General features: G+C 41.9%; 1 protein-coding gene across 2 annotated transcripts in view; it reads right to left on the bottom strand.

Moving 5' to 3' along the window:
• Nucleotides 1–15,956, bottom strand: part of LOC134342897 (piezo-type mechanosensitive ion channel component 2-like) — a 240,104-nt gene that overhangs the window by 147,164 nt on the left and 76,984 nt on the right. For both annotated transcript variants that reach the window (XM_063041568.1, XM_063041569.1), the window contains exon 17: nucleotides 1,236–1,268. In XM_063041568.1, coding sequence (XP_062897638.1) covers nucleotides 1,236–1,268 — 33 coding nt within the window. The remainder of the gene's footprint in view (nucleotides 1–1,235; nucleotides 1,269–15,956) is intronic.

Genomic DNA, 15,956 nt, shown 5'->3' with positions numbered 1-15,956 from the left:
TTTTTCAATCTTTAAAATAATGTTTTTTTTCTTGAGACATTGTAAGTGTTGCTTACTTCAATGTACTCATGTTAATCTTGGATAATAGTAATAATAAAAAGATTTGAAAAGGAAGAAAATAAAATTTGTGAAGAGTGAAAAGCAGACTTGACAGTAGCAGGAATGTCTCTGAAAAAACTTCATTTCTTTACTTTTATCTTAAGTTTATGGATTGATTGGTTTTGTAATGTAGCAATATTTCTTATGATAATCAACTACAGAATCATTAGTTACAGAGTTTGCAGGTTGAGTCAGTAGTACAGAAGGCAAATAAGATGTTGGTATTAACTTTGAAAGGACTAGAATATTAAAGCAGGGATGTAATGCTGAGATTTTATAACACATGGATCAGTCTACATTTCGAATATTGTGTACAGTTTGGGCCCTATATCTAAGAAAAAATGTGCTGGCATTGGAGAGGGTCCAGAGGAGGATTACAAGAATGATCCTGGGAATGAAAGGGTTAATGTATGAGCGTTTCCTGGCTCTAGGCTTGTACTTGCTGCAGTTTAGAAGAATGGGGGGGGGGGGGCGGTGGATATCTCATTAAAACTACCGAATACTGGATGTACAATCTTGGGAAAGTCTTGGATCAGAGGCTACAGACTCAAAATATAAGGATGGCACTTTAGAACAGAGATGAGAAGGAATTTTTTTCGCCAGAGGGTGGTGAATCTATGGAATTCATTGCCACTGATGTCTGTGGAGACTAAGTCTTGGGTATATTTAAGGCACAAGTTGTAGGTTCTTGATTAGTAAAGGTGTTAAAGGTTACGGGAGGAAGCAGGAGAATGGGGCTGAGCATGGAATCCAATGGCAGAACAAACTCAATGGGCCGAATGGCTTAATTATGCTCCTATGTCACATGGTCTTGTGTTCATGAATGCTTGACAGTACGGTATCAAGTCCACTTCCAAACAGCAGCTGAGGACTTGCTTTTCAGATCTGATCCCAAAGTAATCCCATTCTCTGCACTGCTGGGAAGTGTTAGCTCAGACCCTGTGTTGAAGTCTCTCGACTGAGACCTATATACAGCACCTTCTGACATAGCTGTGAATGCGAGAATACCAATCAATGGCCATGGCCTATAAAGGATCAAGTGTCTCACCCTACATGGAGAAAGTGAGCTTCAGGAATAAAGCAGAGTAAACAGTATAACTGGTGACTTCAGAAGGAAGGACGATATTAGAGCTCACCTCCTGCTCAGCCTCCTAGCTTGAACTTTAATGCTGTAAGATAAAGATAAACATTATTTTTTTTAAATCATCGTGGTGTTTGTTGTTTATTTATTTTATTTAGAGAAACAGCATTGTAACTGGCCCTTCCAGCCAACGAGCCCGTGCCACCCAGTTATACCCATGTGATCAATTAGCCTGCCAACCCATACATCTTTGGAATGAGGGAGGAAACTAGGGCACTTGGAGGAAACCTATGCAGTCACAGGGAGAACATACAACGGCTTACAGACAATGGCGTATTTCATCCTGGCTCATAGTGCTGTAACAACGTTATGTTAACCATTACACTAAAATGTAGCCAACAACATTGGCATTTACCCATGTCAATCTGACCGTGAGGCAGAAGACAGCTGGATTTCCCCCGGGAATTATTTGATCTACGGGCTGTCCCCAAGACACACACTCACACTCACACTCACACTCTGCTGGAAAGCTATCAGCTCAGTGAAAGATGCCTTTTGATCCATGTTAGTCTTTCACCAAAGCGAGAGGTTAGTATGGGAATGCTGTTGACTGGTACAGTCAAGGCTCCAGGAGTAGGTGCCGAGGAATGAACTGAAACCTCAGTGCAGCCAATGCTATGGTTCTGTGGAGAAGGACCACAGAGGCTCCTTCTGCTACTGGATATAGAGGGGCTGAGTGGGTGGAGTGGAGGAAACCCCTCCAAAAATAAGAGAGTGCATTGCCCCAGGAGGCCACATGAGTAGCACTGGTGACACTACTAAATTGAGTAACCAAATGACGAAATGTAAGGAATTTTGCGCTCTTTCTATATTTTATTGTGGATGAAGTTTGTATTTGAAATACAAAAGTCAGGTCCTAGCTGAAGACTGAATCCCTGGGAAAGAGAAAGACTTGCACCTACACAGTATCATTCAGAACCTCCCTCTCTTTCCAAAGTGTTTCACGACTGTTGAAGAACAGCAACTCTTGTAATGGAGCAAAGAGCAGACAGCATACAACCAGAACCAGCCCTGTGACAATGACCCGATGGTGAGATGGGATTTGCTGTTAGTCAGCATGTTGGCATGACACACCTGTTCTTCTTTGAACCACCCCACCTCCCACCCAGGTGCATCATGTGAAGGGGTTAATACCAGACAATGTATTTACTGTATGCTCACTCTTATAGAGTCCACCCAGTCTATGTCTAGACCCATCAACCTGCATCCGGGCCATAGTCCTCCATACCCCTCCTGTCCATGTACCTATCTAAATTTCTCTTTAATGTTGAAATTGAACCCAAATCCACCACTTTCACTAGCAGCTCACTCCACACTCTCGGCACCCTTTGAGTGAAGAAGTTCCCCCTCATGTTCCCCTTAAACAGCTCATCTTTCATCCTTAACCTATAATCTCTAGTTCTAGTCTCACCCAACCTCGGCGGAAAAATCCTGCTTTCATTTACCCTATCTATACCATCATTATTTTGTATACCTCTATTAAATCTCCTATGGCTTGGGAATAAAGTTCTAACCTGTTTAACTTTTCCCTATAACTCAAGTCCTCAAGTCCTGGCAGCATCTTTGTAAAATTTCTCTGCACTCTTTCATTCTTATTAGATGGGTGACCAGAACTGCACACAGTACTCCAATTAGGCCTCACCTATGCCTTATACAATTTCAACATAACATCCCAACTCCTGTACTTAATATTTTGATTTATAAAGGCCAATGTACCAAAAACTCTCTTTACGATCCTATCTACTTGTGATTTCCCTTTCAAGGAATTATGAATCTGTATTCCCAGATCCCTCTGTTCTAGTGTGCCTCAGTGCTGTACCACACACTTTGTAACTCCTATCCTGGTTTGTCCTCCAGAGTCTAACACCCCACACTTGTCTGCATTAAATTTCATCTGTCGTTTTTCAGTCCATTTCTCTAGCTTGTTCAGATCCTGCTGCAAGCTGTGATAGCCTCCCTTGATCTCCACTACACCCCCAATCTTGGTGTTACCCGCAAATTTGCTTATCCTGCTAATCGCATTATCACGCAGATCACTGACAAGCAATAGTAGGCCCAGCACTGGTCCCTGTGGCACACCATTTGTCATAGGCCTCCAGTCAGAGAGGCAACCATCTACTGCTACTCTCTTGCATCTTGTAATTTAATCAGGCACGAGACCCTCACCAGGTGAGGGTCTTATTAACACATAAAAGCTGTGGTCCAATAATAATTTTCAGATTATGACTGGACTTCAATCTCAGATGCTGTGATCTGTGCAAGGTGTTTGCCAAACCTTGGGAATTCCTACAAAGCCAATCTAGAGCCGGAAGAAGCCCAATCCCTCCAGTAAAGTATGAGCCTCTTAAACAGGCAATGGATCAGCCATCTAGCCAGTTGTCAAGGACTCCAAGTGTAATCATTTGAAACAAAAGGCAACATCTTGTCTATTTCCCCATGGTACACAGATAGGCAATAAAAATGCTTCATTCCAAGTATGTCCAATAACAGACTTTTTAAAGCCAATCCAGCTCCCAGGATTACGCTTACTATCGGTCTTAGCGAGCCTGTGAAGATTCCAGAGCAGAAGTGATCACACGGATATCTAGGGATCATACAGCCACGTGAAACATGAGATGACTGGTTCTGCTGGGGAAGTCTGCAGCCTTTCTTTTTGCTCTACGTAATTAATTTAATTTTCTTTATTTATGTGTACTTATTGTAATTTATAGTTTCAATCAAGGATGTGAACAATCTGGAAATTTCAGACTAGGGAATTAACCCATTTCTTTGCAGAGTGGAAGAACAGGAAGAAAACTTGCAAGCGAAAAAATTGAAATTCAGTGTGATGAGTCTGGTGAATAAGATCAATGATCTCAGAGCCAGGGTGCTGAATCAGAGGGACATTAGGACCGCGTGTGTCCTTTGTTTCACAGAATACTGGTTAACCCTTTCTGTACCGGATGCAGCGATTCAGATCGATGGGTTTACTATACACCGTCAGGATAAATCTATAGAGTCTCTCAAAAGCAGAGGTGGAGGAGTATGCCTCATGATAAATTCTTCTTGGTGCACAAATATATCAGTGCTGTCCCAATTCTGCTCACCAGACCTGGAAATTCTAGCAGTAAAGTGCCATCCTTTTAACCTACCATGAGAGTTCTCCAGGGTCATTTTGGTAGCAGTATACATTCCACCATATCTTCTGGATATGGTTCAAGATCTTGACATAGATGGGAAAGATATACATTTCTTAAGAAACTTATACTGGGACCAGACAGCATCCATCAGAATAGAAGGAGAAGTGAGTGAGTATGTAAATATCATGAGAGGAGTCAGGCAAGGTTGTGTCTTTTCACCAGACTTATTCAACCTGTATAGTGAAAATATTTTGCGAAGTATCAAAGACATCAAAGGATTCACAATTGGAGGGCATAATATAAATAACAAGAGATATGTTGATGACATTGTACTAATAGCTGACTCAGAAACAAAACTTCAAGAACTACTCACTATAGTGGCAGCAGAAAGTAATCGCAGAGGCCTCTCAATCAACACTGAGAAAACAGAAAGCATGGTCGTCTCCAGAAAGACAAACATCCCACAATGTGTGATCAAGATCGGAAATACGAACATCAAACAAGCCAACAAATTCAGATATCTTGGCAGCCTAATAACAAGTAATGGCAGGTGCGACCACAGATATCAAACACAGAGTAGCAATGGCGAAAGAAGCTGTCCAAAAAATGAAGACCATATTAACAGACAGAAAGATGAACATGTACACTAAAAACAGAATACTGCAGTGCTACATTTATTCTATCCTGACTTATGGAAGTGAATGCTGGACCATTTCCCCAGCAATAGAAAAAGACTAGAAGCAGCTGAGTTATGGTTCTACAGGAGAATGTTAAAAGTATCACGGACCACACACACATCAAATGAAGAAGTTCTCAGAAGAGCCCAAGCAGTTCGATCACTCGTACCAACAATAAGAGAAAGACAACTCAGATTCCAAGGACACATCATGCGGAAAGATGAGCTAGAAAAACTCATGCTCTCTGGAAAGATTGAGGGGAGCAAACCTAGAGGAAGACCTCGGCTTATGTTCATCAAAAGCATAGCCAGGTGGCTACACATCGAGGAAATGGAAGTCATCCAAAGAACGAAGGATAGATCTATATGGAAAACCATGGTCACCAACATCCGCATCGGATATGGTACCGAGACAGACAGATACATTCCATCTCAGGCCAATGTCAATCAGGCTTTAGATGATCTGAGCAATGGGATCAACAAGCATGAAACAGCACACACTAATGCCTTCACCATCGATTTTAACTAGGCCAGTCTGAAAATATCACTAAGCAATTACCATCAACAGGTCACTTGCAATACCAGCGGAAACAACACACTGGACCATTGCTACACCACCATCAAGAATGCCTACCATGATATGCCACACGCTCACTTTGGAAAGTCTAATCACCTGGCTGTACTTCTACTCCCTGAGTATAGGCAGAGACTGAAGACTGCAGCACCAGCAGTGAGGACCAAGAAGGTATGGACAAGGGAAGCACAGGAGCGTCTACAGGACTGCTTTGAATCGGTGGACTGGAATGTATTCAGGGATTCATCTTTGAACCTGGATGAGTATGCTGCAGTTGTTACCGACTTCATTAAAACCTGTGTGGATGAGTGTGTGCCCACAAAGACTTACTGTACATTCCCAAACCAAAAGCCGTGGATGAACCAAGGGGATATGTCATCTGCTGAAGGCTAGATCTGTGGCATTCAAGTCTGGCGACCCAGGCCTGTACCAGAAAACCAGGTATGATTTGCGGAGGGCTACTTCAAGTGTGAAGAGGCAATTTCGAATGAGGTTGGAGGTGACATCAGATGTACGACAACTCTGGCAGGGTTTGCAAGAAATTACTTCCTACAAAGTGAAACCCATTAGCATGAATGGCAGTGACGCTTCACTACCAGATGAACTCAATGCCTTCTTCTGCACACTTTGAAAGGGAGAACACAACAATATCTGTGAAGATCCCTGCTGCACCTGATGACCCTGTGACATCTGCCTCAGAGGCCGATGTTAGGCTGTCGTTAAAGAGAGTGTACTCTCTTAAGGTGGAAGGTCCAGATGGAGTACCTGGTAAGGCTCTGAAAACCTGTGCCAACCAACTAACGGGAGCATTCAAGGACATTTTCAACCTCTCATTACTACGGGAGGAAGTTCCCACTTGCTTCAAAAAGGCAACAATTATACCAGTGCCTAAGAAGAATAATGTGAGCTGCCTTAATAACTATCACCCAGTAGTACTCACATCTACAGTGATGAAATGCTTTGAGAGGTTTGTCATGACTAGACTGAACTCCTTCCTCAGCAAGGATCCGGACCCATTACAATTTGCCTATCTCCACAATAGGTCAATGGCAGATGCAATCTCAATGGCCCTTCACACAGCTTTAACCACCTGGACAACACAAACAGCTATGTTAGGATGCTGTTCATCAACTATAGCTAATACCATCATTCCCACAAACCTGATTGAGAAGTTACAAATCCTGGGCCTTTGGGCCTCTGTATCTCCCTCTGCAATTGAATCCTTGACTTCCTAACTGGAAGACCACAATCTGTATGGATTGGTGATAACATCTCCTCGCTGACGATCAACACTGGTGCATCTTGGGGGTGTGTGCTTAGCCCACTGCTCTACTCTCTATATACCCATGACTGTGTGGCTAGGCATAGCTCAAATACCATCTATAAATTTGCTGACGATACAACCATCGTTGGTAGAATCTCAGGTGGTGACGAGAGGGCATACAGGAGTGAGATATGCCAACTAGTGGAATGGTGCCACAGCAACAACCTGGCACTCAACATCAGTAAGACAAAAGAGCTGATTGTGGAGTTCAGGAAGGGTAAGACAAAGGAACACATACCAATCCTCATAGAAGGATCAGAAGTGGAGAGAGTGAGCAGTTTGAAGTTCCTGGGTGTCAAGATCGCTGACGACCTAACCTAGTCCCAACATATCGATGCAATTATAAAAAAGGCAAGACAGCGACTATACTCCATTAGGAGTTTGAAGAGATTTGGTACGTCAACAAATACACTCAAAAAATTATACAGATGTACTGTGGAGAGCATTCTGACACGCTGCATCACTGTCTGGTATGGGGGGGGGGTGGTTACTGCACAGGACTGAAAGACGCTGCAGAGGGTTGTAAATCTAGTCAGCTCCATCTTGGGCACTAGCCTACAAAGTACCCAAGACATCTCCAAGGAGCGGTGTCTCAGAAAGGCAGCGTCCATTATTAAGGACCTCCAGCACCCAGGGCATGTCCTTTTCTCATTGTTACCATCAGGAAGGAGGTACAGAAGCCTGAAGGCACACACTCAGTGATTCAGAAACAGCTTTTTCCCCTCTGCCATCCAATTCCTAAATGGACATTGAACCCTTGAACACTACCTCACTTTATTAATATATATTATTTCTGTTTTTTTGCATGATTTTTAATCTATTTAATATACGTATACTGTAATTGATTGATTATTATTTTTCTTCTATATTATGTATTACATTGAACTGCTGCTGCTAAATTAACAACTTCCATGACACATTCCGATGATAATAAACCTGATTCTAATTCTGAAGAAGCAAAAATGCTTTTCAAAGATGTCTGCTTTTGTGGTATGCGGCTACATTGTCATACGAAGTTTCCTGGCCTTTGGACAAGAGTCAAACTGCTCTTCATTACATTTCCATCCTCCTACCTTGTTGAAAGAGGCTTCAGTACAGCGAACAACATACTCACAAAAAACAGAAACCACTTGGACATTGTTACACATAGGGAATTAAGGCTTTTGCTGTCACAACTTGAACCAGATATTTTGACTCTTGTTAAATACCATCAAGCTCATATTGATATTGAAGCTGCTGTATAAATAAAAATTTAAAGCAGAATCGTTTTTCTCATATTAGAAGATGGTAGACATGTTTTTACACTATGGGGGTGCCGGAAAGTATATTGTGCCTAGTTGGCAAGTATGAAGGTGCTTTAAGGGGGCATTGGGCTAAAAGAAGTTGGGAACCACTAATCTAGAGAGTCTTATAGACTTGGCAAATTGAGTCACGCACCTTTAATTTCATCGTTAGATACCTTTCGCAAATTCAATAACCATTTATAAATTATAGCGATCAGTCCTTTTTGAAATGGTTTAACCTGAAAAAGAGTATCTATCATATTGGGTGGATAAGCAGAGGGAAAATTTGGAAATAAACTATGTAAAAAATTCCTAATTTGTAAATATCTAAAAAAGTGTGCATTAGATAAATCACATTTGTCCACTGAGTGAAAGACATTAAACTATCCTCCATAAACAAATCCAAAAAAGTTATTATTCCTTTGGTTTTCCAAATTAAAAAGGTCTGATTGGAAATTGATGGTTTAAAAAAATTATTAAGATGGATTTTACTAGAAAGAATAAAGTTATTAAACTCAAAAATCTATGAAACTGAAACCAAATTCTTAATGTATGTGTAATAACGGGATTGAGGTCTCAACTACCAATCTTAGAAAGCAGAAAAGGAAGAGGAGCTCCCAGTAAAGAGGCCAAAGAATACCCCTTCACCGAGTTTTTCTCCAAATCCACCCATAAAGGACAATCATGTTTGTCTGAATAATGAATCCAAACTGAAATATCTTGAATATTAATTGTCCAATAATACATTCTAAAATCTGGCAAAGCCATACCACCATGCTTTTTTAATTTCTGCAATAGAGGTTTACTCAATCTAGGATTTTTATTATTCCAAATATAAGATAAAATTTTAGAGTCTGTTCTATCAAAAACAGTTTCAGAACAAAGAAGGGATTGCTTGGATCACATATCAGAACTTTGGTAGCACTATCATTTTAATAGCATTAATTCGACCAATTAAAGATAATGTCATAGGAGACCATTTAGAAAGTATTTGTTGCGTGTATTCAATTAATGGAAGGAAGTTATATTTATACAGGTCCTTAAAATTTTTGGTAATTTTAATACCAAGATAAGTAAAGTTATTTTTAGCAATACTAAAAGGAATTTGATCGTATTGATCCAAGTAGTTATTAATAGGAAATAACTCACTTTTGTGCAAATTTGATTTATATCCAGAAAACCTACTAAATTCAGAAAATATAGATAACATAGAAGAAATAGATTAAAGGTGAGTGGGAATTGGAATTTTGAGAGTCACTTTCAGATAATCAATGGGATAAAACTTTTCATTTGGTAAATACCTCATCCATTTGTGCCCGTCATTCCTTGATACAGTTCAAGGTAGTACACCGGGCACATATGTCAAAGGATAAATTAGCCCATATTTCTCCTAATATTAATCCTATTTGTGACAGATGTAATATTGAGGTGGCTACTTTAACTCATATGTTTTGGTCTCGTATCAAGATAGATAATTTTTGGAAAGATGTCTTTAAAACTTTACCAAAAGTTTTGAATTTGGACCTACAACCAAATTTATCTACAGCAATTTTTGGGATCATTCCACTGGAAGCAGGATATGTTCCTGTTTCCGCTCAACGGATGACAGCATTTACAACTTTATTGGTTAGGAGAGCCATTTTGCTTAAGTGGAAGGACTCTAATTCACCTACTGTTTTCTACTGGCTTTCCTCCATTATGTCCTGTCTAAGTTTAGAGAAAATAAGAATTTGGACATTTGATACATCCTTTAAATTTGAAGAAACCTGGAGACCTTTTATTCAATATTTCCATATGGTTTGATTTATTGCTCTCCCAGTTACTCTCTCAAAACTTTGGATTTGATCAGAAAGTTTTTCTTTTTTCTTACTTTACTCTCAATATGGGCTGCCCAGTCCCCCTTTTTTTCTTTTATTTTTTTCTTTTTTATTATTTTTTGTTTTTGTTTATAGAGAATGTATGATCTTGATAATGTTTATGTTACCTTTTATATGTATTGTTATTGATATAGATATGTGAGATAATCCTCCTCTTGTTTGGATATATGTACTTCTTTTAAATAATAAAAAGATTGATAAAGAAAGAAAGAAAGACAAATTGACTCAATAACTAATTAACAGAAAGGAGAAGGGACAGACGAAGGGCATTATTCCAAAATGATTCTCCTCCTGACTATCCTCTGTCCTCTCCTATCCCGCGGGCCAATCCCAGCCTCTGAAGAGCCTATGCAAATACACCGGACCATGCTCTCTCGAGGTGAAATAGAGACAAGAAGGGAGAGGTGCTGCATTTACTGTGGAGAGCCCAGGCATTATTGGACTTCTTGTTCCAAGCCGCTGGGAAATTCCCAGTACCGTCCAGCGTAGGGAGGGCTGTGACAGTTGCTAGCCTCACTCCTGGTTCAGCTCCCTCCAGATAGTGTTCCCCGTGTAACCTTCATGGGGAAAACATCCCCTAGATGCCTTTATTGACTCCAGTGCAGGGGTGGGGGGTAGTTTGGGCCTTGGACTGGCCAAAAGATTGAAAATTCCCCTTTCACATGTCAACCAGTGGCTCGTTGCCACGACCCTGGATGGGAGACTTTTGGTGCCAGGGCAGATTAACCACCACACATCCTTATTCAAGCTCAAGTTTTGCCAGCATGTGGAATCAATCCAGCTTCACCTCATTTGCTCCCCAGAAATACCACTTGTTCTGGCTCATCCACGACCCTGGAGTCAATTGGACTACTGGTGTTGTTCTGGGCTGGTCAAACCAGTGCCAAAAGAAATGCCTCTAAAAGGGGGTCCTTCTGAGTTACCTCCCGAAATAACTTCCGAGACTGCCACCACCAACACCAGTGCATCTTGAGTACCTCCAGAATATTCAGACCTGCTGGAGGTCTTCAACAAGAAGGTGGCCACCACTCCACCACCTCACTGGGACTATGACTGCACCATCGAACTGCTTCCGGGTACTTGTCCTCATCAAGGGACAGCTCTATCAGCCCCAGAGATAAGCCATGGAGGACTACATCCAAGAAGGTCTGGCATCTGGTTTATTCAACCATTCACATCTCCCACTGGGACCAGTTTTTCTTTGTCACAAAAATAGATGCTGGACAATGGAAAGGCACTGACTTTGGGAGGATAAATAAGATCACTGTTCAAAGTAAAACTTATTATCAGAGTACATACGTGTCACCACATAGAACCCTGAGATTCTTTTTCTGTGGGTATACTTAGAAAATCTATAGAACGGTAACTGTAAACCGTAACATCAGGAGCCGGGCATGCAGTGGTAGCCTAGAGTTTGTCAAGAGGCATTACTGGTGGCCAGGTATGACTAAAGATATCCGGCAATGAGTGTGATGTCTGCACACAAAATAAAGAACTCCGAGCACATCCTCAAGGTCTGCTTCGACCTCTCCCCTTTCCTACTCACCCTTGGTCCCATATCTCCATGGATTTGTCAGTGGACTTCTGGTATCTCAGTATGATACAGTAATCATGGTGGTCATAGACTGATTATCCAAGGCCTGCTGCTTCATACCCCTTTCCAAATTACCATCGGCTTCGGACACCACCAAGCTCATGTTACAGCATGTCTTCAGGATTCTCCCTGGACATTGGCTAAACTCACTGTCCCCAGTTTGCCTCTAGGTTTTGGCAGGCCTCTTGTGAGCTCACTGGGGCCTCTGCTGGTCCATTGTCTGGGTTCCATCCGCAGAACAATGGGCAAATGGAGAGAGTCAACCAGGACCTAGACTCATATGTCTAGCTTCGGAGAACTCTACCACTTGGAGTGACAAACGGATCTGGGTGGAGCTTACGCAAAACATACTTCAGTGTTCGTCTATCTGGAAGACCCCTTTTGAATGCTAATTTGGGTACCGTCCTCTGCTGTTCCCGGAACAAGAACCAGAGGTGGGGGACCAACCGGTCCAGAGGTGTCACCAGAAATGGGTTAAGGTGAGAGAGATGTTGTTGGCCAATTCGTGGCAACAGGAAGACCAGGCCAACTGCCAGAGAAGACAGGGACCAGCAGTTCTTTCCAGTCAGCGAGTCTGGCTGTCAACTAGAAATATTCTTATGAAAGTTGAATCCAGCAAATTGGGCCTCATTACATCAGTATGTTCAAAATCCCACAACACATCAACCCAGTTATCTATTGTCTCCAGCTCCCAAATTCTATGCAGATTCACCCCACATTCTACATATCCAGCCTTAAGCCCTTGAGTGCCAGCACCTTGGCTCCAGACCCCAAATTTCCTCTGCCTCCCAGAATTGTTACACCTACACAGTCCGGCAACTTTTGAACAGTATCTCATGGATCGGGAGGGATATGGCCCAAAAGAAAGAAGCTGGATTCCTTCATGGGACATCCGGGACCCTAGCTTGATAGAGGACCTTCCTGATCACCCTGTGCCATTAGGAGCCAGCCATAGGATGAGGTTTTTGTCATGGTCCCAATGGAACAGCAACAGGCATTCAAGTTTTGGCACTCCAGTTCCCTGGGGTATGGCTAGTTGCTGCTGTCCCTTTAAGACTTAGACTGCCAATTATTGCCTGCCGCATTTCCTCATGGAAAGTCTGTACTTAAAGACTACATGGTTGAGCACTCAGTCCTCAATCGTAGGAGTTTAATTTCTAGTACAACGGTTTGGGATTTTGCCTTTGGACTTTGTTTGTGCCATCTTGTGTAAGTCTGAGTCAATTCTAGACCATACTCTGTTCACCACCATCCATAGCTCTCTCTCATTACGCTTTGATGTGCAGTTGAAGAACTGTAGCCTGCAGGGCCATGTCCCAGTACTGAAAGACAGGATTTTACTTTACTGACCAACACCAACGTGATGGGTTGAATGCCCTCCTTCTGTATCATAAACTTGCTGCAATTCTATTTCGTGAAGTATAAGAGAAGATGCAGGGTAGATTGTTCCCTCATTGGCATTGTTCCAAATGAATATTCTGAATATAGTCTATGAACTCATCCTTCAAGCCAAGTTTTGGCCATCTGGCTTACCCTACCTATCAGAAGGTTGAAGTCCCCTTGATCATTGTGTTACTGTAGGTGCTGCCTTGAAGAATGTCATTGGCTTGGAACCAGGAGAGTGTGTAGATATAAGAGATTAGAAGTTACCTTTTAGTTGATACTGTGAGGAAAGTCATGAATCACTTCAACCAAGTGTTTTCATCCTTTTTAATCTTTTATTTCCATGTACTTATCAACACAGCATTTAAATCATCCTTTCAAGGGCTTCAGCATACTCTACTTTCTCATCAAATACCAATGACCCTGGCACATTTAATGTACAAATTACAAACTGCTGTAAGAACTCAGCTATCTATGGAGGCAAAGTGATGGTCAGCTTTTAGAGTGCCATAGAGCCATACAGCATGAAAATATGTCCTTCAGCTCAACTCATCCTTGCTGACCAAGGTGTCTCTACGCTAATCCCAATTTCCTACATTTGGCTCATGTCCTTTTTCCCTTTCCTATCCATATATCTATATAAATGTTTTTTTAAATCCTGTAGTTGTACCTGCCTCAACCACCCCTCCACCAAAGATGCCAGTGAATGAATCCACAAATCCCCAATCTTGGTGTCATCCACAAATTTGCTGATCCAGTTGAGCACATTATTATCCAGATTATTGGTATAGATGAGAAACAACAAAGGACCCAGCACCGATCCCTGCGGCACTCCACTAGTCACAGACCTCCAGTCGGAGAGGCAACCATCTATTACCACCCTCTGGCTTTTCTGACAAATTTAATACCTCATCTTGATTGCCAAGCGACTGAAACATCTTGACCAACCTCCCATGTGGGACCTTGTCAAATACCTTGCTAAAGTCTATGTAGACAACATCCGCTGATTTGTCTTCATCAACTCTCCTGGTAACTTCATCTGTGAGATTGGTTAGACGTTGTCTATCATGTAGGAAGCCTTGCTGACTATCCCAAATCAGTCCATGCCTATCCAAATACTTGTATATCTGGTCACTTAGAATACCTTCCAATAACTTTCCCACTACTGATGTCAGGCTCACTGGCCTATGATTTCCTGGTTCATTTTTAGAGCCTTTCTTAAGCAGCGGAACAACATTGGCTATCCTCCAACCCTTTGGTACCTCACCTGTCGCTAAGGATGATTTTAATATCTCTGCTAGGGCCCCTGCAATTTCTGCACCTGCCTCCTACAGGGTCCAAAGGAACACCTTGTCAGGTCCTGGGGATTTATCCACTCTAATTTGCCTCAAGACAGCAAACAGCTCCTCCTCTGTAATCTGTATAGGGTCCATGAACTTGATGCTACCTTGCCTCACTTCTATAGACTCGGTTCTCATCTCCCGAGTAAAAACAAAAGCAAAAAATTGATTTAAGGTCTTCCCCATCTCTTGGCTCCACACATGGATTACCATTTTGATCTTCCAAAGGACCAATTTTGTCCCTTGCAATCCTTTCACTCTTAACATATCTGTAGAATCCCTTAGGACTCTCCTTCACCTTGTCTACTAGGGCAACCTCATGCCTTCTTTTAGCCCTCCTAATTTCTTTCTTAAGTGTTCACTTGTATTTCTTATTTTCCATAAGGACTCCATTTGTTCCTACCTGCCTATACCTGCAATGCACCTTTTTTTTTCTTAACCAGAGCCTCAATATCTCTTGAAAGCCAAAGTTACCTAAACCTGTTATCTTTACCTTTTATTCTGAAAGTCATATACAAGCTTTGTACTCTCAAAATTTCACTTCTGAAGGCCTCGCACTTACCATGTACATCGTTGCCAGGAAATAGCTTAACCCAGTCCACACTTGCCAGATCCTTTCTGATGCCATCAAAACTGGCCTTTCTCCAATTTAGAATCTCAACCCACGGACTAGACCTATCTTTTGCATATTTACTTTTAAAATTTCGGCATTTTGATCACTAGATGTAAAGTGTCCCCTACACAAGCTTCTGTCACCTGCTCTGTCTCATTCCATAACAGCAGATCAAGTATCACACACTCTCTCATTGGGACTTCTGCATATTGATTAAGGAAATTTTCCTGAACCCATTTGACAAACTCTATCCCATTTCATCCTTTTATGGAAATGGGAGTCCTAGTCAATATGTGGAAAGTTAAAATCACCTGCTATAACAACCTTATGTTTCTTGCAACAGTCTGCAATCACTATACAAATTTTTTGCTCTAAATCCTGTGATCTGTTAGGTGGTCTGTAATATAGCCCCATATTACAGGTCAAACCTTTCTTATTCCTCAGTTTCACCTATAATGCCTCACTAAACAACTTCTCCAGTCTATCCTGACTAGCACTGCGTGACATTTTCCCTGACTAGTAACACCACCCCTTTTCCTTGAACCCCTCCTGTGCCATGACGTCTAAAACAACACAACCCCAGAATATTGAGGTGCCAGACCTGCCCCTCCTGCAACCAAGTTTCACTAATGGCTACAATATCATAATCCCATGTGTTAGCCCATGCCCTGAGCTCACCTGCCTTTCCTATGATACTTATTGCATTGAAATACAGTATACACGTTGGGCCGGCTGGTGGCGCAGTGACATCGGTGCCGGACCCGGGAGCAGAGGTTCCCGGGTTCGAAACCAGTCGGGTCCGCTCCCGAAGTACACTTTCCATCCGTGCCGGATTGAGTGTTGAGATCCCAACTCGACCTCGTAAAATAAAGGGAAAATACTGCGAAAATATCTGTGTGAGGAGTAGCACACCACACAGTCTCTCTCTCTCTC

This window comes from Mobula hypostoma, chromosome 2 (assembly GCF_963921235.1).
Source record: "Mobula hypostoma chromosome 2, sMobHyp1.1, whole genome shotgun sequence".
Classification (NCBI taxonomy): Eukaryota; Metazoa; Chordata; class Chondrichthyes; order Myliobatiformes; family Myliobatidae; genus Mobula; species Mobula hypostoma.
Note: the sequence above shows the minus strand (reverse complement) of the source record. Positions and strands in the feature narration are given on the sequence as shown.